The sequence below is a fragment of the Chaetodon auriga genome, chromosome 16 (assembly GCF_051107435.1).
Source record: "Chaetodon auriga isolate fChaAug3 chromosome 16, fChaAug3.hap1, whole genome shotgun sequence".
Taxonomy (NCBI): domain Eukaryota; kingdom Metazoa; phylum Chordata; class Actinopteri; order Chaetodontiformes; family Chaetodontidae; genus Chaetodon; species Chaetodon auriga.
Window position 1 is genome coordinate 11,824,892 of NC_135089.1, and position 20,513 is coordinate 11,845,404.

A 20,513-nucleotide genomic window follows, 5' to 3' on the forward strand; every position below is an offset into this window, starting at 1 on the left:
GTGTGTGTGTGCGTGGTTTCAAAGCAGGTGGTGTTCCCATGACGAGATGGTGGATGACAGTCACGCTACGGCCACACACACCTAAAAACAAAGACAGCAACAAAAGCAAGAAACGAGTACAGATACAGTAGATGTAAATGATCAGACATCAAAAATCACAACACACTGAAAGACAATCTTCTCAATTAGAAAAAAAAGGATATCAACAAAGATAACTGGAAGCCAACTGTATAAAAAAATAGCATTTATTTGATGCGAACTCTTCTCGAGTAAACTGAACACATTAAGACGCATCACGATCGATCAGCTCAGGAGATCAACACTGCTCGGTGTACGCTCTCCCTGAATGGCACACACGCATCGGTGAGTCTTTGAAGGCCATCACATTTCAAAGCGGAGGCGAAGAGTTTCAAAACTCGACTGACATCAGAGAGCAGAAGTGAAAGCTGCGCTCGCTCGATGCCACTGTAAGAAGGAACAGAAAAGAGGGAAATTCTCTTTTTGACTGCAGTAAAGAAGAGACCAGGCTACAATAGATAAAAGGCAGAGACATGTTCAGCTTGCACCACCTAAAAGCACCTTCACCCTTACAAAATGAATCAAGTTAGTTACTCCTTTAAGCTGGATGCACCTAAAAGTTCAAAAATTAGCTAGCAGTGCTTCATTTTTGAAAATCAATCCCCAAAACCTAAACGCGTGATGGAGTTGGTCTTCATACACACTCACACAGACAGTTCTTTGTAGGTTGTTGAACTAGAAACCTGATAAACACTTTGGCTGTTGTTTTGTAATCAAACGTCACACATGAACTCGGACAAACTCTACAGTTATCGGCCTCGCAGGTTCAGTCACTCCAGATCTCTCTCAGTCCTGAGTTAGTGTTCCATCACACAATGACAGTCTGAATCTCCACCTCCTCTGGGGAGGTGATGATATACTCCTCTTGCTGCTGCACCATCTGTATTCCCTCCTCCATCGCTTCCTCTGCGGTGACCATCGTAACGGTTCCGTCCGCCGTCTCCATGGTGCCCGCCGTGGCCAGCAGTGTGCCGTCACTGATGGCGGAGGCCAGCGTCATGGCCACCTGCTCCGTCAGGCTCTCGGGCGTAGCGATGGTGATGGTGTCCCCGCAGTCAGAGATGGACGTGCCCTCCTCGTTCACCGCCACATTGCGCACAATGATCTGGTGCCTGCCCGTGCCGCCGGTGCCCTGTGACTGGCTGACGATTCGCTGCACCACTTTCATGATGTGGTTTCCCATCTAGCAGGGAGGTTTGATAGAAACGGGCAGAAGCAGAGTTAGAAGAACTCTTTGCATCTCTGTAGACTAATCGTTTATTGATCAAGCCAATTTTAGAATTAGAGATGTTCTATAGATCATACAGATGTGTGTGTGTGTGTGGGTGTGCATGCACCGACCTCATTCTGGCTGTCTTGAATGAGTGTAACTTCTTCTTCCTGCACATCCTCCTCTGTCTGGGTCTAGAGGATATGAAAGAAGCAGAGTATCAACACAGCACATTTCATTTTCATCTTTACAATAACCTGAAATAAAATACATACGAATAAAGGAGGGGATAATTGCCTGTGACATGTGTTGAAGACATTGTTTATGCTCTTTTTATCAAAGTTCAATGTACTGTGTATCAGACTTGTTATGCAAGTCTCCAACATAAATCAGAAGTCCATCGAAAAAGATGCCCAGAAGGGGCCAAAGGCATCAATGTCTTCAGTTACTCTACAACAAAACACAGTATGTGAAGCTTTGAAGTTAGGAATTGGTTGAGCCTTGTTCACAGTCAGTAAGGTTAAGGAGTAGTGTGTAAACAAGAAAATATTTATAGCGATGGGTGGATGATACTGAAGCTCCAAAACTTGTGTTGCAGACATCTGGCATCACTACCACAGAGGATGTTATATTTTGCTGAAGGAGGTGGTGAGACTGAGCAGAAAGATGCCTGTTTGACGTCCGTCTTCTTGCTGTTCTTGTTTAAAGTCTGCATTGTATGTAAATCCGTGTTTGTTCTCTTTCTGAATCCTCTGGGAAATAAATTCCTGCGAGTTCTACAGACCTTGGAGATCCTTGCTACAGCAGCTGTAAATAAACCCCGACTGACGTGACGAAAAACGCGGCTCGGGTTTCAATGGAGTCGCATGACTCGCAGGTAACTGTTTTCATTCCATTATTATTTTTTCCAGTTGAACTGAACTGACTGTTTTGGAAGTAACTTGAACTGATTATGGAAAATAATGCTTTGATGTTTTGCTTTTGTTTTTTGCCTGCATTTGTACTGCTACTCCATACTTAATTCAGTACTTTTCAACAGAATGATAGAGATTTAATAACACGCTAGCTTCTCAAACGTCAAAAATACTCATTTCTGCGAGGTGTGACGCTGCTTCAGTCCAGGTCTTGAAGGGCTGCTATAAGTTTTACAAGCCACCAGATGTCACTGTTTGATGAGCGAAGTCCTGAAACTTTTTTGGCACAAATAGAGACAAAGCCCAAAGCTTCATAAGGCTTCATCTGCCCATGACTAATTATGTGGAAACAGCGACCCAATCAATTATCTGCAGATGTGATCATTGTTCTGCCCTTCAGATTCCACCTCTACCAGTGATATAACAGCACGCTCTCTACAAGTGACCACTAACAGAAAACACCTGCCGTGAAATCATTAATAGGGACAGAATGTCTACGTACGATTTCCCCTTAAATGCACCTCTTACCACTGCTTCCTTGTGGCTCACCTTGATGATGTACTCCTGCGTGTCTGCCACCACCGAGGAGAACTCCACCAAGACAGCATGAGGATCCTCTGAGATGATGGCTGCTGTCGCGAGGCTGTCCACCGACGCCTGCTCCTCCGTTACCGCACCCTGCTGCTCGCTGGAATCATCCTTATGGCAGCCTCCTGATGGAAATCACAGCCTGTGTTATCAGGTCTGTCTGCACCACAGCTGCAAGTACTTGTTTTCAGTTTTGTTTTGTTTCCTGCTGACCTTTAGCGCGCATATGCCGATTGAGAGTCCCGTGCTCAGCAAAGCCTCGGTTGCACTTTGGGCACTTGAAAGGTTTCTCTCCGGTGTGATGGCGGATGTGTCGCACCAAAGAACCTTTCTCCCTGAAGCCTCTCAAGCAGATCTGACACACATAAGGTTTCTCATCACCATGAGTCCGCTGATGCACCTGCAAGGCATTCTGAGCAAGACAAAGACACGTGTTAGATACTGTCACCCTGATCTCTCAGTTCAATACAACACAAAGATTAAGATCTATAAAAATCACCTTGGTCTTGTATCCCTTGTTGCACCTGGTACAGTGGTAGGGCCTTTCATCTGAGTGAGCCCTCATGTGCTCACGGACATGCCCAATGGTTCTGTACAGCTTGCCACACTCACCACACTTGTACCTCCTCTCACTGACATGGACTTCCATGTGTTTCTTCAGCAGGTAACCAGTCAGAAACTCCTTGTGGCACAGTGTGCACTTAAAGGGCTTGTAGCCTGTGTTAAGAGGAAGGACACAGAGAAAAAATAATTATTCATCAAACAAAAAGGCCCATTAAATTGCTGAAATTGCAATTTATTTTTTTCTGACAGGTGTCAGTGTCCCACCAGCTGTTTTCTTTTGATTTCACAAAGGTGGGACAAAAGGATTATAAGAGGGCAGAGTGCAGTGACACTGTGAGTCATCATTAGTTATTTGGGACTTACCCAAATGTCCCTTGACATGAAAGCGGAAGTAATTCAGTCCCTTGAAGGAGCGATTACAGTGTGGACACGTGTGCAATTTTGATGATGTCTGATCATTTCCATCACCTGCTTCCTGCAAAAGAAACAAAAGCAGAAAATAAAGACATTGGAAAACTAGAATTACTGCCTTGCAGTTTTATGTCTCTGTAAACCATTTAAGTTGGAGTTTACATCCTAACGTCCTAAGATATGTGCTCAAGAGAATGGGATGGACAGATGGACGAACAGACAAATGTGTGCAAACAGTCATTGCAACACCAGACTAAGACCCTGTTCTGCTGAAAACCACTTCAAATGTTTCTAGAACTGATCGGAGTTTCCCCAACTGGAGTCCTAGTGATCAGTGATTGACAGCTTTTCATTTCTCCCTGATGCTGAAAGTAACTGGGAGCAGAGTGTAGAAACAATGGCTGAAGCACAGTGTGCTCTGTTCTCTGCAGCTCAGGTGCAAAGTGACCCAAAATAACTACTGGACATAAAAGACAAATCTGCAATCAGGAGTCAGATTATAGATCTAATGACACAATGTAGAAAATGCATCATCCTTACCTCCGTCTCCATCTCCACCTCCACAAATTCTTCTTTAACCTGGATCTCAGTGATACCCTGATCGGCATCAGGACTGTCAGATTCTATTCTATTAATCTGCTCGGTTGGCTGTGAGGTCTCCTCGACCACAGCTTCCTCTGTCCCCAGTGCAATGCCAGAGTTGATGATGGCCTGGCAGATGAGGCTGTCACCTGCTGCTGCAGCAGCAGCCAGGGCCTCTGCCTGAGACTGCTCTACCACAACCTGGCCAGAGGCAGAGCACCAGATCAACAGAACAGATTGGATGTGTGTTAGAGTCAAAACCACCTCGCACCAAATCCCTATGACAGCACCTTTTCTTTATAATTTTAAAAATGTGCTCCCTTTCTCCACTCACCTGTTGCTCCTGCGTTGTTCCATCCACCTCCATTGTGAAGTGGACTTGATGGAGGACCTCCTGGGAACCAGCCTCTACCACACTGACGACAGCAGTCTGACCCTCCACCATCTCCTGCTCCTCTGGCTGTTGCTCCACAACCACCACCTCTTGCTGGCCAGCCACTGCAGCGTGATCGTCTTCAACTCCTGGAAAATTCAGACAGACCTGTTAGTGACTCAATGGATTATCCCTTCCATAGCTATTCCAAAAACAGGGACACTGGCACAAGGTAACAGCTCCTGCAGTATAAATCTGACCTTTTTGTACTCCATCTTTGCTGACCAAGATCTCCTTATACTGAACAAAGCGGATCTTTTCTGTGCAGGGTGTGAGGGCCTTAAGGTGTCTGGTGAGGGCGCCCGACTCTCTGAAGGACTGGCCACATAGGTTACAGCGATATGGCCGTTCATCTGCAAGAGAACAGGAAGACAGCAGTATTATCAGGTAAAATTCATTAGAGGACATCGATTCAAGACAAAAACAGTCACAGTTTACTGTCTGTACCAGTGTGACGACGATTGTGACGAATCAGGGAGCCTTTTGTGCGAAACGAGGTCCCACATAGGTCACATGAGAAGTTCTTCTGGTCACTGTGAGTTTTCATGTGAGTTCTTAAGATGTTGGTCTGTCGGGGAAAAATACAAAGTATTAGAGACACATGGCAACATTACGTGTAACATGTCCCCTGCCTGGTATGAAGATAAATGTTAACAATTAAGAAATCTACTCATTCAAGGTACTCATATAAGAAAATCTGGCCAACATTTCCTGATGAAAGACACAGACAAAAACAAAACACATGACTCACTGTTTTAAATGTCTTTTCACAAAGTTGGCAAATGTAGCGTCCCTCTTGGTTGACTTTGTAAACATGCTTGTTACTGTCAGCACCGTCAGATATGGCTCCTTCAGTCCCATCCGACTGGTCGGCAACTTTAAGCGAAACACTTTTCTTCCTGCGACCTCGACCCAATTCACCACGGTTTTCATCTGTGTGACAAACAGACACAATAACAACTCAATCCCCCTGCAGATTTAAAGATCAAATTCACAAGTCGAAACTATGTTGACTAGAGCGTGAGCATATATATGGCTTCAGCGGTCTTTCAAGCAAAAACACTTAACATTCACTGATCTCAGCTTCTCAAGTGTGTTTACTCCTTTCTTAATGTTTCTTAATGTTGTCTTATAATGTTGACCCACCGTTAGAGGTCTTCCCTGGTTCATCTGAGGATGCACCTTCAGCTGTTTTCACCTCAGAAGAAGAACTTCCATTGGCTGCAGTAACCTGGCAAAATGTGGATATTAACATTTGGTTCCACCTCTGCTGCTTATGGTGGTTACTGGACATAAACCCACACAGTTCAATTCGTACCTCCTGATTGGCATCCTCGCTGCTCGCCTCCTGTGCCTCCACTCGTTTGCAGTTGTGTTGTAGCTTGTGCTGGATAAAAGCCTCCAGCGTGGAAAACTCGCTCTGACAGCGTCCGCACTTGTGCACATCTTCATCTGACAACACATGTCAGTGTGAGACAACTTCATAAAGTATTAATGCTGCCTGCTACCACCTATCTGATGTACATTGGCCAAACACTACCGAGAGGCTGGACTTCTAATCTGAGCAAAGCTACAGCGAGCACGCAAACAAGCTAATGTTGTTGCTAAAGGCTGCTACCGGCTAGCTGCTAGCAACATTTCACGATGGAGGAAGTCAGCTAGGCCCAAACACATCATCTGATAAACATTTCACTCTTTTTTCAGCAAGGAAGAGAACTGACCTTCATCTCCAAGCGTTGTCTGAATGGTGATCGTCTCGTTGCCGTCCTTCGTTTGCTCCCTCTCTGTTTCTGCCGTATGATTATTTTCTACATTCATGTCGTTCGAATTCTCCGTCTCTGTCGCAACGCTGCTACAAGGAGGAGGGAAAACATGGCGGATTTACGACCGCGTAGTCATAACAACAAAAGGGCGCGTGCGTATGTCTTTCCATGGATAGAGATCAGAAAACGAGAAAATATGATCTCATTTCGCCCACAAATATTCTGTGAATGAATGAATTAAGTCTATGAAATATTGTGTGGAATGTTTAAAAATCGGTCTGAACTAAATGTATACTTAAATAGATGGTATCCATTAATCCCTTTATCTGTTTATGTATGTGATAAATATAGGATTATTTTTGGACCATAATAATGCATGTCTGTTTCGTTCTCATAGCCACAATATTATTTAGACATTAGCTATAAAAATGTAAGACAATACAATACTGTTTCCTCAAACATTGGAAACATGTGTAGAAGCAATAATAGTACAGAATTTTCTGAGCTTTCACAGGAAGTGGGACCGATTTGGGCCCCACATTATCAAGGACCCTGAAAGCCACAGCGTGTGTGAAGAAGAGTACACTGAGTCTGAATCAGAATATGCATATTAATCACACAGTGGCCCAGAAATAAACAGGAGCCCTGACTACTGAATATGTGGAGACTCTTCAACCTATTACAGATCCCGGCTATCTCTACATTCTCATAATATAATATTGTTTCATGAAACTATAATTTCTGTAAATTAGGAGTCTCCGTTGTAGTTTAACACACGTGAAGTCCCCTTTTGTATTACTGTACCTATGAAGAGAAGGGATTAACCATACCTTGTCCCTGCTTCCCACCTGTTGCTCCATGAGAAATTCTACTGTACAATTTTTGCACAATAATATAGTAATTTAATATCAACAGGGTTTTACATTTAATACATTATTTGGCATCAGTAAAGAAAACAAACAGTGGCATGGCTTGGAGAGAGATTTGGGGCCCACAGTCCATCTTTCTCCTTAGATGTTTAAAGTGGCCATGTATTCAATAATGAGGACACATGATTTACTAACACAGAGAAGTAACAACTGAAAGCCAGTCCAGGCAGCAGCTTTGCAAATGTATTTTATGTTGTCACTGTAGAAACAAGGAGCTACACTGTGCAAGCTGTACAATGAAAATGAAAATGTCTCCATTCATTTCTCGCTGCAGTTTAAAATATTTCTGACTTGTCCATTTCCCTTTATTTAGGTGGATATGATTCATATCAGCATTTTAATATTGTAAGCTCGTAGTTTCACCTTATTATATGTTAATAATACGTACAAAAAAACATAGAAGATACAGAGAGACATGTTAATGAAATCAGTAGTGAAAGAGATGACAGATAAACGCAGTGACATCTGACTTGTAGTGAGGGTTGTCTCTGCTGGAGGATAGCTATTCACGACACAAATGTAAACAACAACCACTTTACGGCAGCAAATATGGCTTCTCACTTCAGCGGTGTGCTGCAGTTGACAGACCTCGATGACTTTATCACCCCCTCTCAGGTAGGGAAATTATCATAACATGTTACACCATCAGGTTTATTCCAAAAGAATATAGTTATCGCTAATGATCCACTTCGCAAGCGGCCAATAGCGAAATCGTACGGAAAAAAATAGCATGCTGACTAACTGTTAGCTGGTCGCTGTTGTGTGAGCGAGCGACCACAAAAACAACAACAACCATAAATCCGACTCGACAAAAGGTTAACAGAAAACACTGTGAACTAACTGGTTGAACTGTTATTGATCACAAACCCCGCTAACGTTAGAAACATTAAATGCGTGTTCAGCAGTTAGCTTGTTGCTAATGTTAGCGATGATGTAACAGTAGTGAAATAGTTACGTTATTTAAGGACGGACGTGGTTTCAGTGGATATATTTGAGTTATACTGTATCTCAATAGAAAATGCTGCACTCTAACTTGAGTTACTGCCCAAATTGTCATTTGAAAGTCTATTTTGCCGGTTTACATTGTTTAGATTTATAACCTGCCATGTGCTGAATAATGTGGCTGTGATGTTCATTTGCGTCTTAAACTCTCATTTTCTACCTGTCATGAAGAATTTAATAAGTTCCTGCCAACTTTCACCTGGATGAAGAGTAAAAAATGTTAAATTATTGTCGATTAAGGCTTATAAGTCCATACTGTTGACCCCTAATAATATACTTATTCTCTTTCCTGTCGTTCTTCCTGTCGTTTGTTCTACATCGCTGTGTTTATCCTTTGAACCGTGGTATGTTTTACTTTACTTTACATGTGTGCTTCCTGTTCTGCAGGAGTGTGTCAAACCTGTCAAAGTAGAGAAGAAAAAAGGTAAATCTGTGGCCAAAATCCAAATAGAAGATGATGGCAGCTATGTCCAAGTCAGCCAGGTGGGTGTCAAGGCTTCAATCAAAACCTGTGGGTCAGTTATTAAAAGTGAAGGGTTGCTTGTGGGACCCTCTTACATGTTGTCTTCTTGCCCTGTGATAGATCCTTATGGTCTAAGGTTATCACCTTCATCAGCACAGAGATAAATTCTTCTCTGGTCCAGTGACTGATGCTTTGCCTAGTAGGCTTGTTGCAAAAGGCCGAGGATCTAATGTTCTTGTCTTAAGTGTAGTTTGCTGTGATATTTTGATGTGTGATATGTTTTATTGGCTGTGTATGTATGTACTGTATGTGTGTATGATTTTCCTTTTGAAAAAACCTAGAATGAAATACAAATAAACTGAAGGATTTCACTGCTGTTTACCTTGAGTTGATTTACCTTGTGTTTGTAGGATGGAGGGAAGCAGAAGCTGGAGAAAGCAAAGATCACACTGAACGACTGTTTGGCCTGCAGCGGCTGCATCACCTCAGCTGAGAGCGTCCTCATCACGCAGCAGAGCCACGAGGAGCTCTTTAAAGTGCTGAACAACAACAAGGTAGAAATGGATATATGTGTGTTTGAATGCTTGTGTCGTATGTGTCAGGTCATGATTATGATGACATTCGCCTGTGCGTCCTTTGGACTCCCTCCACAGGCCAGTGCGACAGAGCAGAAGGTGGTGGTGGTGTCGGTGTCGCCGCAGTCCAGAGCCTCCCTCGCAGCACGCTATGACCTCAGCAGCACTGAGGCGGGCCGGAGGCTTACGTCTTTCTTCAAAGGCCTTGGTGAGCGCAAATTTTCTGTCATGCAGATGAAAGTAAATCAGGAAATGAAGATGAGAGGTTGATCCAGGCAGGCACAGTCGCTTCTGAAGACAGTTATCACCTTTGCAGGGGTTCATCATGTGTTGGATACAAGCTTTAGTCGGACCTTCAGCCTGCTGGAGAGCCAGAGGGAGTTTGTGGAGCGTTTCCAGAGGAAGGAGCAGGACCCTAAATGTCTGCCTATGATGACATCAGCCTGTCCAGGTATAATATACATCCTCATGTCTCCTCCCTCATTTCCTGTCAGCTGTCCAAATGACCAAATGCACAATGTAACAACTAAAGAAGGAGAAAATCTTTTTTATTTTACTGACTTCGTATATTCATTATTGTTTCAGTTTTCAGAAGTTACAAAATGTGTTTTGATTTGCAGTGTGAAAGTCCATTGATTAATAATCATAAAAGTATAATAAAACAATTTGTGTGTGGGTGTGTTGAGGGAGGAACCTTCTTCATAACGTGGTGGATCATGTAACTTACTGATATGCTTAATTAAAGTGCAATAAAAAACTAATAATACTGATTTGTGTGCATATGTGTTTATACTGCGCTCAGGTTGGATTTGCTATGCAGAGAAGACCCACGGGGAGTTCATTCTTCCATACATCAGCACCACTCGCTCGCCCCAGCAGATGATGGGCTCTCTGGTTAAAGGCTACTTTGCTGAACAACAGGTACGGGAACACCTGCACATCAGATTCTGCAAATTGTGACACCCCTAGTTATGAATGCTGAGAGATGTATGGGTATGAAAACAGGTCAATAATAATGAGTTGCCATTGCATCGTGTGTGTCGTTAGGGTCTCAGTCCGCAGCAGATCTACCATGTGGCCGTGATGCCCTGCTTTGATAAGAAACTTGAGGCCTCGAGGTCAGACTTCTACATGAACAAAGCTGAGACTCGGGAAGTGGACTGTGTCATCACCTCTGGTACAGTAGCTACTCTTATGAGGCTCTTTGTGTGTCTGAATGTGGATTGTCGTCTCTCTTATACCTTCCACCTTCTCACACAGGAGAGGTTCAGAGAATGCTGGAGGAGAAAAATGTGTCTCTTAATGATGTGGAACCTGCGCCCCTTGATACGATGTATGTTCTGTCTCCTCCTTTGAGATAAGCCACAGTATGAATTTCCACAAGACTCGATGGACTCACGCACAGCATATTATTCTCAATCCAGGTTCAGCAGTGTGAGTGGGGATGAGTTCCTGAGCCATGCTGGGAGCGGGTCAGGGGGTTACCTCCATCATGTCTTCACCTATGCAGCCAAGCAGCTGTTTGGAGAGGAGGTGAAGGAGCTCACCTACAAAACCCTCAGGTGAGTCTGTCTGAAGATGGACTCTTTGTGCTTATTTGTGGTTCGGGCTCGTAATGACTCTAGGAACAGTCAAGCTTGAAGAACAGTTCCAGTTCATGCAAACAAGTTTAATGACCTCAGAATAGCTTTCCCTCTTCACTTCTGTGTGAAGCTGATAAACTGCAGCAGCTTACTTGTCTTATACCCCTCTGCGACAGGAATAAAGACTTCCAGGAAGTGACCATAGAGAGAGACGGAGTCGTCCTGTTGTGCTTTGCATCCACATACGGTTTCCGCAACATCCAGAACCTGGTGCAGAAGCTGAAGAGGGGGAAGTCACCTTACCACTTTGTGGAAGTCATGGCTTGTCCATCAGGTAAAGTGTAACAGTTCATCCTTGATTTGTGCTGTTGCACGTTTGCTCGATTGGCAAAGCATGTCTGCCACATTAGAAGATCAGTGTAAGGTATTACAGTTGAAGCGTTGAGGATAAATGTCATGCTTGTTATGTATATGTACAAATGGAAGCTATAAAATTAATTAGAGTCATCAGATGAAGTCATGCTAGGACTGCTTGACTAATTTAATGTTTGCTGGCAAATATAAAGCATTAAACGCAGCATGATCCCCCTCGCCTCTTTGCTCTGTTCAGGCTGTCTAAATGGTGGCGGACAGCTGAAGCCCTTACCTGGTCAGAACCCAAAGGAGCTTCTCCAGAAGGTTGAGGAGCTCTACAAGGCAGAGCGCCCCCTATTGCCAGAGGATGACACTCATGTGGCCGAGCTGTACCAGTCCTGGCTCCTCAGTGTAGGGGAGGAGAGAGCCAAAGAGCTGCTGCACACACAGTACCACACTGTGGAGAAGATGACTAACGGGCTCACTATGAAGTGGTGAATGATGCGTCTGCCAGAATCCACCATCAGCAGACTGGATGTTTTTGCAGAATTTTATTTTTGCATAAGTGTTTTTCAGCAGACACTGACTACAGAACCGTCCAAACATATGTGACTACTTCTGTCTCTTCAGAGACACGAGATGTGAGCAGAGTCGAATATAAGCAGGTGTGATGTGTGCCAACAACCTTTAAAACCACTTCTCTCAAACGTTGTGTGCCTGGAAAGGTAGAAGACCCGGGCAAAGACACAACGATGAAGTCAAGCCAAGTTATATATGTGGTCTGAGAATTTGTCCTTACACTGCTGGTTTTCATTTCACACGTATGAATAGTCAATAATTAGTTTGTGTGGCACCTGTTACACTTTGAAAATGTGAAATAACATAAAGCACAATATAATCATTCCTGTTTATTTAATCATTATATGTGTATACAGAAAAATAAAGACATTATTTAATTATAGCCATTCATTTTGTAAGTTCTTTTTAAAAGATATGAAGAATATGCCCAAAGATTATTGATTCAGACTGATATGTTTTATTGAATAATCTGTGATGTACCGTTACAAGCTCCGGCAAAGTGAGGATGGAAACTTTGAGATAGAAAGCAGCAGTTGACCATCATAGTTATATACACTGCATGTTTTTTCTACCCTTGTACAGTTTGAGTGCAACATATCAGACTTCTGTTCCAACGTATAAGGCTATAAATTATAGAGAAATTAACTTGTTTTATGGTAAATCAGTTGTTGCGTTTAGCTGCAAAAGTAAGTAAGAGAACAATTGTAAAATATATTGTGTATACACTTTGCCCAAAGTGAAACAGGTAAAAAGTCTTGCATAACCAGACCTGTCTCCACAGCGCCGTGCCAGCAAAAAGCAGCGGCAGTCATTACCAGACAGAAAATAAACATTCTGAAAGTGAGCAAGAGAAAGAAATTAAAGAAATTAAGAAATTAAGCTTATTTTCTCCCAAAACCATCTTTTCAAAGCAATAAATACACAAAACACATTAAAATCGCAGCAGTTTTTTCAGTTGGTCTAAATAGGTGTTACCTGGTGCAGTTCAGTTGTGCATATCAGACTGGGAGACCAGCCCTTAATATTAAGTGAGAGCAGCTTTGCACTGGCCTTTTCGTGCACACATTGTTTTAGAATTACTAAAACAACACGCGTGCCCGTGGGGGTCGACGGCGGCATAAATTGGTTAAATGTAGGGTAAAAGCAACAATCACACTCTACAGTCTTGTGTCCTGCTTCATTCAGCCATTGAAACGACTTCTCCTTGATGGTTGAGTATGTCAGAGCTCTGAAACTGGATCTCAGGGTCTGAGAAGCCCCCACTCCAAAGCCAACATGGCGTGGGGAGGAAGTCTCTCTTTGGGCTTCTTAAATTTGTCCTTCTCCTTCCGCAGGGCCCTCAGCACCTCAACAGGGTCTGTCTTCCCTGTGAACTTCTGTACTCCTTCCTCCCTACAGTGAAGGAAGAGAGATTAACACAACAGGCAGGAAACATCATAAATGTTCAAACATACTGTGGATAAATATCCAAACTCACGAGAGGCGGAGAAAAGGGTTGTATTCAAACTCCTCCATTAAGGTGGATGGCACTGTGGGTTTGTCATCATCGTCTCTGGCCTGCAGACGCAAAGACTCTCAGGCAACTCAGCAAAATACACATTTCTTCTATGCAATTAAAGGATATATTCTTGTGTATGTCAACAAATCTCATGAAAAAGACCAAAACCAGCAATGAGCCGCCTTCATGACCTTTAACACGGGCACTGTCGTTTATTTTGATTCATTTAAAATACTCACTAAAACAGCAAATGTGTATTAATCTGCAGCTGAAAGTAGTCCCCAGCAAGTGCACTATTTACTCCTTTTTTAGTAACGTTTGCTAAAAACAGTGGTGCCCAGCTGTTTATTTAGCTTTCTTTAAAAAATGATGAGACAGACCAATGTGCTCATACGGTTTGGGTCGAATATTGCGAGTTTTATTCTTCATGCTGTGTCGCTCACCCGGGCCCAGCTCAGCATCTCCTTCACCTTTTCGTTCTCTGGCTCCACCAGCATGGCAAACTTCAGGTTCTTAATGGTGTACTCGTGTCCACAGAACACCTTCTACAGATGAACACAGCAGGATTTAAAGTCAGGATTCCAGATGTGATGAATTAACTCATACACACACACACAGCAGCAGAGTTTGACCATTCTGGGTTTTGTGCCATTTTTAAGATGTTTTGTACTGAAAAGGGAGAAAGGAGAGCCAGGCTGCACTCAATCCCTTCATTGTATGCGTGTTCATGCATCACAGTGACTCAGTCTCACACCAGCTCGTAGCTGAGGTCATGTTAGCCGCCGTTAACCCTGTGAGGGCTGAGCACAAGCGCAACGAATCTCCACTAACCGTGTCTTGAGGTAGAGAGCCCAGCACCTGGGTCAGATTGTGGTACATCTGCTCTGCTGTACCCTCAAGAAACCGCCCACATCCACCAATGAACAACGTATCCCCTGACCAAAACAAAGGACAAGTGGAGGCAGCGGTCACTCCCTGTCATTCCACACAACAAGAACAATGGACAAAGTGCTGGTCAACAAGGATTCACATCCCTGGCCACTCAAGATTAAGTGATTATATATAAAGAGCGAGTGTACTGTAGAGGTATAAACTGGTCCACCAGCTCTTTATATTTACAGACAAAGACCTGTGAACACGGCAGGGGCGTCAGTGCACTCATCCTCCCAAACAAAGTAGCACATGTGACCGGAGGTATGGCAGGGAGTAAACAGGCACCTCACATTGATGGAGCTGAACTGCAAAGTGGAGAAGACGCAATATGAAAAGACGACACGGCAGAGACACAACGATCAATCAACAATCAGAGCTGGAGCATCATCCAGGTAAACACATTTGACTCCTGCTACTTTGTGGGCACCTTGAGTTCCTGAGCGTTGGTGACTTTATCCGTCAGACCCCCGATCCGATCATCTCCACCGTACACCCTCAGCCCAGGAACCTCCTTCAGCAGAGCCTCATTCCCCCGAGCATGGTCCCTGATCGGTGGAAATAGTCCGTTATTTCTTGGGCAGGGTTATGTGCTGGTGTTCTGGTATCACTGAGTCACTTAAAGTCATGGCTGCCAAACAGGCTCACCAGTGATGGTGTGTGGTGAGAACAGCCGTCAGAGACAGGCCCTCTCTCTTCACTATTTCTAGCAGCTGTCGAAAAAACAGTTTCTGCCTGTTAGCATTTCACATATGAACAACAGAGAAACAATCAATCTGGATAATCGAAGAATCAAAGTTATTTTTCAAGCAACTTTCCTCAGCTCAGCCTCTAAACTGGGAGAATTTGCTGATTTCTTTGCCTGCATGATATGAAAATTAATGTCTTCAGGTTTTGTCCTTATATTATGTATATATATTTATAAATGATGAAAATAGACACACAAACATTCATTCACATCAGTTACAAACTATTTATTCATACATTTTTTTTTTGTCCTTTATTATTATCTAATTATTATTAACTGCTGTCTTTTATTTCCTGTTTATCTTATTATTATCATAATTATGATGTTGATAGTTTTTATTTTCTATATGTATGTTAAGGTCTGTATGTCATCCTGTTTTTTTTTTGTTTGTTTGTTTTTTTGCTACAATAACATATAAATAATAATAATGAATAATTTCTCATTATACTATTACTGTGACATACAGTGAACCTGAGTGTGAGCCTCTCACCCGGTGTGGCACAGCAGGGTCCACGGCCACAGCCTGTTTGCTCTGCTCCTCTATCACCAGGTACATGTAGTTGTCCTCCAGGATGGAGATCACCTTTACCTTCATGGCTCCCTCCAACGCATGCGTAGCACTGCGCGCGACACTTCAGGAAGAGTTTAATTAGTGTTTATGTGGACATCTGCACCAGGTGCACACTGATCACTGATGCTCAGAAGTGTTACTTGAGCTAATAAAAGCATGCAGCTGTACGCTTGTGTTAGCAGGACGTTAAAGCCTCCGCAGGCTCTGCTGATGTGTCACGAAGCTTGAACATTAAATCAAACAATCTACAGAAAAACACAGTTACCTCAGACCAAATAATCCCGATTAAGATGTTTTATCCTTGTGCGGCTGCGATGTTCTGAAAGTTCCTATTCAACCGTAGTGGTCAACATTTCTGCTCTCAGACTGCGAAGTTATCGCGACATCATCGAGCCTACATGTCAGATCCAAGACATTTTAATGGAGCCCAGAAAAGCGCCTTTCGATCTATGACGTTTCACATAAGATACTTATGTAAAGGGAAAAAGTCGCCATTTATCACTTTGCTATTTTATTAATTATGTTTTTTTTAATGAGTTACATTAAAACTCGACTGTTTCTATTACTTTGTTATATTCTGCTCAGTATTTTGTATGTCGACTGTTACACGGTGGAAAATAAAGACTTATTTCATATAAAATAATAAAGATTTGAATCTCGATGTAAAATACTTTAATGGAATCGCACAACTGCATTTCTTACTAACAGTAGTGATTCACTCACGAGTACTACAATGAAGCATCTTGAGGTACCTTTACTTGCAAATATCCATTTTCTGCTGTAGCTCTACTTCAATAAATTATCATTCAAACTTATAGTGATTAGTTTGAAAACGATTATTTTCATATCATAAAAATAATAAATACCAACAGTGTATAAAGCATTTGATGGTCTTTAAAATTAGCTTCACATCAACCAGCTACACTAAAGTGCTGACGTTAATGAATTTGTATGATAATATGACACTTTCAATGGGACTCTTAATAATGTCTACTTTTACTCTTGATACTTAAAGCACATTTCAAATGCAAGTCATTCATTTTCTGCTGACTCAAAATACATGTGTTTTATTGCTTTTTTGCAAAGAACATCATGCAACATTCTTTGTAAGACTGTGCTTCACATGAACACGAGCATTCAGGATATCTAACAATTAATGCTGACACTGATACGCTGACAATGCTTTTGCACACACAATGCTTTTAAATAAAGGAAGGAAAACACTTGTGCTGTATTTTACATATTAAACAACTAAACTAGCAAATATGACAAGAAGTGTCATGAAGAAACATTCCAGGTCAGAATAAAACATGGATACGAATCTTTACAGAAATGGCTTTATCAATTTACAGAAATTTTACAACATTTGTTATTCATGTGGTTCCCTGTCTTATTAAAAGTTTGAATTTGAACACTTCATGAGACAGCAGTTTGTACATGAATATATTACAACATAAAACTAGACTCTAAAACTCTCATTTACAAATTAACAAAGTCATTTTTCCTTTAAAGCATTCAATTAATGGCCATATATTCCTTAAAATCAACACACCAACATCATCATAAAAATAATGACACATTAGTTTATGGCCATATCAGGACTGAATATCTGAATGTGTGCCTTGACTGAGAGTGATGCAGTTTCTAGTGGTATTTCAAGTGGCTTTGAAGATTAATTGTAGATATTTTCTATTGTATGCCATTGATAGCAAGCAGTGTTGTAAGCAGTTGATCGGGAACAGCCGGTATGAGCGCCAAGGACATCACTCCTTGGGCACCCGGAAGCCATCTTTTTCTTTCCGGAGACTTCTCATGGTTTCAATTGGGTTCGTCTGCTTTACATGATCTTGCACAGACTTCTCTCTAAAATAAACATAAAGAAATGTAAGCAGCGCTGACAGTAATTAGCTCTAAACAGCCTACACTGACACATCCACGTGCTGCAAGTTTACAACAAAACATTTTTTGGATGACACAATATTAAATCATGCACTACATACTTGACTCTCATAAAGGGGTTAAATGTGAATTCATCTGCCAAAGTGGACGGGATGGTGGGTTCTCCATTGCTGCACTTCTCCTACAGAAAAACAAACACGCAGACGCAAAGTTATTTTTACTTTCAGCAGCTTCAGTGTTTGATCATCTGATTGGATGTGACACCTCAGTCAATTACCTTTGCCCACGCTAGCTTCTTCTGAATGACTTCATTGTCCGGCTCCACGTGACGAGCGAATTTCAGATTGCTGATGGTGTACTCATGACCGCAGTAAACACGCTTAAACGCGAACACAAAGCGGTTAGTCAGTCTAACATGCAGCTTCAGTATACTTTCAAACAACAGCTCTCACCTCAATTAAATCTTCCTTAAATTTCGTTCAGAACGATCCATTCATTCATTCATTCATTCAGTGTTGCATTCAGACTTTCAGTAACACCTTTCACACTGACATTACAGATGGATATAGATGCAGATATTTACTGTTTCAGGAGGCAGGCGTCCCAGAATTTCTATCAAGGCTTTGTACATCTGCTCTGCTGTACCCTCGAAGAATTTACCACAACCAGCCACGAACAGCGTGTCCCCTGCATAGGAAAGAAAACCTCCATTAATGGTCACACACGACAGAGCGCTGACTTCTTACTGCATCAGTATTTATTGATCAAGCTTGACAGGTTTAAGAGCTTCACTGTCTCCAGTATCACATGGTATTTATTTGCGCAGTTCATCCGATCTGAAGGGTTAAAGATATCAGACATACCTGTGAAAACAGCTGGTGGCTCTGTGCTGTTTTCTTTTGTCACATAGTAGCAGATGTGACCAGTTGTGTGACATGGTGTAAACAGGCATTTGACATTGAGTGATCCAACCTGGGAAAGAATGACACCAGTGAGAAAATATCAGTCATTTGAGGCTTATATTTGGACCGTAGAAGAGACAGTTTGATGGTCTTACTTTGAAGGTGTTGGAATGAGAAACTTTCTTTGTAAGAGCATCAACTCTGTCGTCTCCTCCGTAGACCTTCAGTCCTGGCATTAGCCTTACCATCTTCTCATTTCCACTGGCATGATCCCTAAGGAGAGAGAATGATCAGCGTGTTGTTCCTGCTCTTTGGTTCAGCAGACGGGTTCATGCAGGTATAATAGCTTCTTACCGTTTGGCATTTTTGGCTGGTTTATGTTTTCAGAATGCCCTCATGAATGTACTTTATCATGCAAGTATTAGCCAGTATAGCATGTAGCTTACCAGTGGTGATGAGTGGTCAGAACTGTTGTGAGGTTTACGCCATGTTTTCTGACAGCTTCAATAACCTGTCAAAAGCACAAAAAGGGCCAAACTGAAGAAGCGCTGACACGAGGTATCGATTAATCAAATCAAAAGAAAATTAATCACTAGCAATTTTTGATCATTGTTTAAGGGTACGGTCACAAATGTGCATATGCAAGCGAGGATGAAAATCCATCTTCTCATATGTGAGGATTTGCTGTCCGTTTCTGTTTCATATGAACACAGATTAAGTATTCTTAAATGGTAGCACGCACATTACAATGTAATGTTATATAACCAGTGGTGGAAAAACTGTTGAGATCCTTTGCTTGAGTAGATAAGAGATTTTGCCATATCTGTATTGTGATAAGTACAAAATAATACCTCTGGGTGTGTAAGGACACACACACACACACACACACACACACACACACACACATACACGGTATACAATAATAATGGATGTCATCAATAATTCATCGTATCCTATAAACTGATCACATTCTGCTTGTGTTAAACAAATGTTGAATGTAGGGGCGTAAAAAGTAGCACAGAGTACAGTAAAAGTACCTCAAACATACTTCAACACAGAATACATCATACAATGAAATGCACAGACCTTCACTGGCTCCACAGGGTCAACGATAGCCGCTTCTTTGGAGTCCACATCAATCAGCAGGTACATGTAATTGTCGCTGAGTGCTGGGAGAAGTTCAATCTTCATGTTTGCTTGTTCCACCACAGAGGTCTTCCTCACTGCGCTGTGAAGGAGAGCGGCAGCTTGGGCCTGGACTTCCACAGGTGCTTCATGAGAGGTTACAAGTCAATGTTTGACAGGCTGGCATGTTATGTTAAGTTATGGCTGTCTGGCATGACGACACTGTTAATAATTTCTTTGATTTCTGAACTCTTTCTCTAAACGTGTTTATTTCATGCGGCCACAAACACCAGGATACTGCTGCCGTTAGACAGCATCCATTGGCTGGACGAGTACACGACACCACCGTAAAGGCAACAACGTTAGCTTCAATGCTACCTTTCATAATGCATTACATTTATGTCACCCAGTTAGCTATCTGCCGCAGTATTGATCTAACCTGACTGTCAGGGGGTAGATTATGTAAGAAGGTGCAGGTGTTTGCTTAGACAGGCCAGCTGTGTTCATCTGACTCCTCTCAAGACACACCAAAACAAAACAAAAAAAACACCGTTAGCCATCCGTGACTAGTTAAAATCCACGTACAAGAGCTAACATGCTAGCTCGATGTCTGTATACTAAAAAATCGTGTGGACATACCAAATTTGAAGGCTGTTGCAGCTCCAAGCAGAGTGCAGGCACTCCCTACTAGTGACTTGAATAACATATCAACAGCCCCTCTTTCGTTATCACATTCATATGAACAGAAAAAGTTTGGCTACTGCCTCAGTTCCGCTTCAACTTTAACCTCCCAGACTCCACCAATCAAACCA

At 42.3% G+C, this 20,513-nt stretch overlaps 4 protein-coding genes across 7 annotated transcripts; 1 reads left to right on the plus strand and 3 right to left on the minus strand.

The window, feature by feature from the left end:
- Nucleotides 1–228: 228 nt before the first annotated feature.
- On the minus strand, nt 229–6,651 carry e4f1 (E4F transcription factor 1). Its single transcript, XM_076752172.1, has 14 exons — nt 6,502–6,651; nt 6,099–6,232; nt 5,927–6,011; nt 5,532–5,713; nt 5,228–5,348; nt 4,981–5,133; nt 4,682–4,869; nt 4,306–4,548; nt 3,718–3,829; nt 3,290–3,507; nt 3,004–3,202; nt 2,752–2,915; nt 1,420–1,482; nt 229–1,261 (listed from the first exon to the last, which is right to left on the minus strand). The coding sequence occupies exons 1-14, from the start codon at nt 6,596–6,598 to the stop codon at nt 887–889; spliced, it is 2,334 nt and encodes a 777-aa protein (XP_076608287.1). The 5' UTR covers nt 6,599–6,651; the 3' UTR covers nt 229–886.
- A 1,330-nt stretch (nt 6,652–7,981) lies between these two features.
- narfl (nuclear prelamin A recognition factor-like) lies at nt 7,982–12,410 on the plus strand. Its single transcript, XM_076752173.1, has 11 exons — nt 7,982–8,087; nt 8,862–8,957; nt 9,348–9,491; nt 9,591–9,720; nt 9,829–9,963; nt 10,315–10,433; nt 10,560–10,689; nt 10,773–10,845; nt 10,937–11,074; nt 11,272–11,429; nt 11,706–12,410. The coding sequence occupies exons 1-11, from the start codon at nt 8,022–8,024 to the stop codon at nt 11,945–11,947; spliced, it is 1,431 nt and encodes a 476-aa protein (XP_076608288.1). The 5' UTR covers nt 7,982–8,021; the 3' UTR covers nt 11,948–12,410.
- LOC143333821 (hydroxyacylglutathione hydrolase-like protein) lies at nt 12,345–16,204 on the minus strand. 3 transcript variants are annotated; one of them, XM_076752174.1, is made up of 9 exons: nt 16,041–16,204; nt 15,695–15,836; nt 15,105–15,169; nt 14,887–15,004; nt 14,656–14,764; nt 14,358–14,461; nt 13,970–14,071; nt 13,506–13,585; nt 12,345–13,420 (listed from the first exon to the last, which is right to left on the minus strand). In XM_076752174.1, exons 2-9 carry the CDS (start codon nt 15,797–15,799, stop codon nt 13,270–13,272), a joined length of 834 nt encoding a protein of 277 aa, XP_076608289.1. In that variant the 5' UTR covers nt 15,800–15,836; nt 16,041–16,204; the 3' UTR covers nt 12,345–13,269. The 3 variants fall into 3 exon arrangements, with proteins under 3 accessions (XP_076608289.1, XP_076608290.1, XP_076608292.1); XM_076752175.1 differs by having other exon boundaries at nt 15,695–15,824; nt 16,041–16,175; XM_076752177.1 differs by lacking the exons at nt 14,358–14,461; nt 14,656–14,764 and having other exon boundaries at nt 16,041–16,166.
- Nucleotides 16,205–16,826: 622 nt separating this feature from the next.
- On the minus strand, nt 16,827–20,503 carry LOC143334509 (hydroxyacylglutathione hydrolase, mitochondrial-like). Of its 2 annotated transcripts, none has more exons than XM_076753331.1 (9): nt 20,341–20,503; nt 19,663–19,847; nt 19,023–19,087; nt 18,732–18,849; nt 18,538–18,646; nt 18,258–18,361; nt 17,952–18,053; nt 17,776–17,855; nt 16,827–17,638 (listed from the first exon to the last, which is right to left on the minus strand). In XM_076753331.1, exons 1-9 carry the CDS (start codon nt 20,405–20,407, stop codon nt 17,539–17,541), a joined length of 930 nt encoding a protein of 309 aa, XP_076609446.1. In that variant the 5' UTR covers nt 20,408–20,503; the 3' UTR covers nt 16,827–17,538. The 2 variants fall into 2 exon arrangements, with proteins under 2 accessions (XP_076609446.1, XP_076609447.1); XM_076753332.1 differs by having other exon boundaries at nt 19,663–19,804; nt 20,341–20,473.
- Between the last annotated feature and the right edge of the window lie 10 nt (nt 20,504–20,513).

What these genes read in the sequence shown, in the direction of transcription:
- e4f1 (XM_076752172.1), bottom strand. Translation starts at nt 6,598, where the DNA reads ATGAATGTAGAAAATAATCATACGGCAGAAACAGAGAGGGAGCAAACG. An exon ending in GTGAAAAGACATTTAAAACA is followed by an intron (nt 5,349 to 5,531) that starts GTGAGTCATGTG and finishes TTTCCCCGACAG; the next exon opens with ACCAACATCTTAAGAACTCA. An exon ending in TCATGTCAAGGGACATTTGG is followed by an intron (nt 3,508 to 3,717) that starts GTAAGTCCCAAA and finishes CTCTTAACACAG; the next exon opens with GCTACAAGCCCTTTAAGTGC.
- LOC143334509 (XM_076753331.1), bottom strand. Translation starts at nt 20,407, where the DNA reads ATGTTATTCAAGTCACTAGTAGGGAGTGCCTGCACTCTGCTTGGAGCT. An exon ending in CTCATTCCAACACCTTCAAA is followed by an intron (nt 18,647 to 18,731) that starts GTAAGACCATCA and finishes ATTCTTTCCCAG; the next exon opens with GTTGGATCACTCAATGTCAA. An exon ending in AGAAGCTAGCGTGGGCAAAG is followed by an intron (nt 17,856 to 17,951) that starts GTAATTGACTGA and finishes GTTTTTCTGTAG; the next exon opens with GAGAAGTGCAGCAATGGAGA.
- LOC143333821 (XM_076752174.1), bottom strand. Translation starts at nt 15,799, where the DNA reads ATGAAGGTAAAGGTGATCTCCATCCTGGAGGACAACTACATGTACCTG. An exon ending in CTCACCACACACCATCACTG is followed by an intron (nt 15,005 to 15,104) that starts GTGAGCCTGTTT and finishes TCCACCGATCAG; the next exon opens with GGACCATGCTCGGGGGAATG. An exon ending in GCTCTCTACCTCAAGACACG is followed by an intron (nt 14,072 to 14,357) that starts GTTAGTGGAGAT and finishes GTTCATCTGTAG; the next exon opens with AAGGTGTTCTGTGGACACGA.
- narfl (XM_076752173.1), top strand. Translation starts at nt 8,022, where the DNA reads ATGGCTTCTCACTTCAGCGGTGTGCTGCAGTTGACAGACCTCGATGAC. An exon ending in GGACTGTGTCATCACCTCTG is followed by an intron (nt 10,690 to 10,772) that starts GTACAGTAGCTA and finishes CTTCTCACACAG; the next exon opens with GAGAGGTTCAGAGAATGCTG. An exon ending in CCTGCGCCCCTTGATACGAT is followed by an intron (nt 10,846 to 10,936) that starts GTATGTTCTGTC and finishes TTCTCAATCCAG; the next exon opens with GTTCAGCAGTGTGAGTGGGG.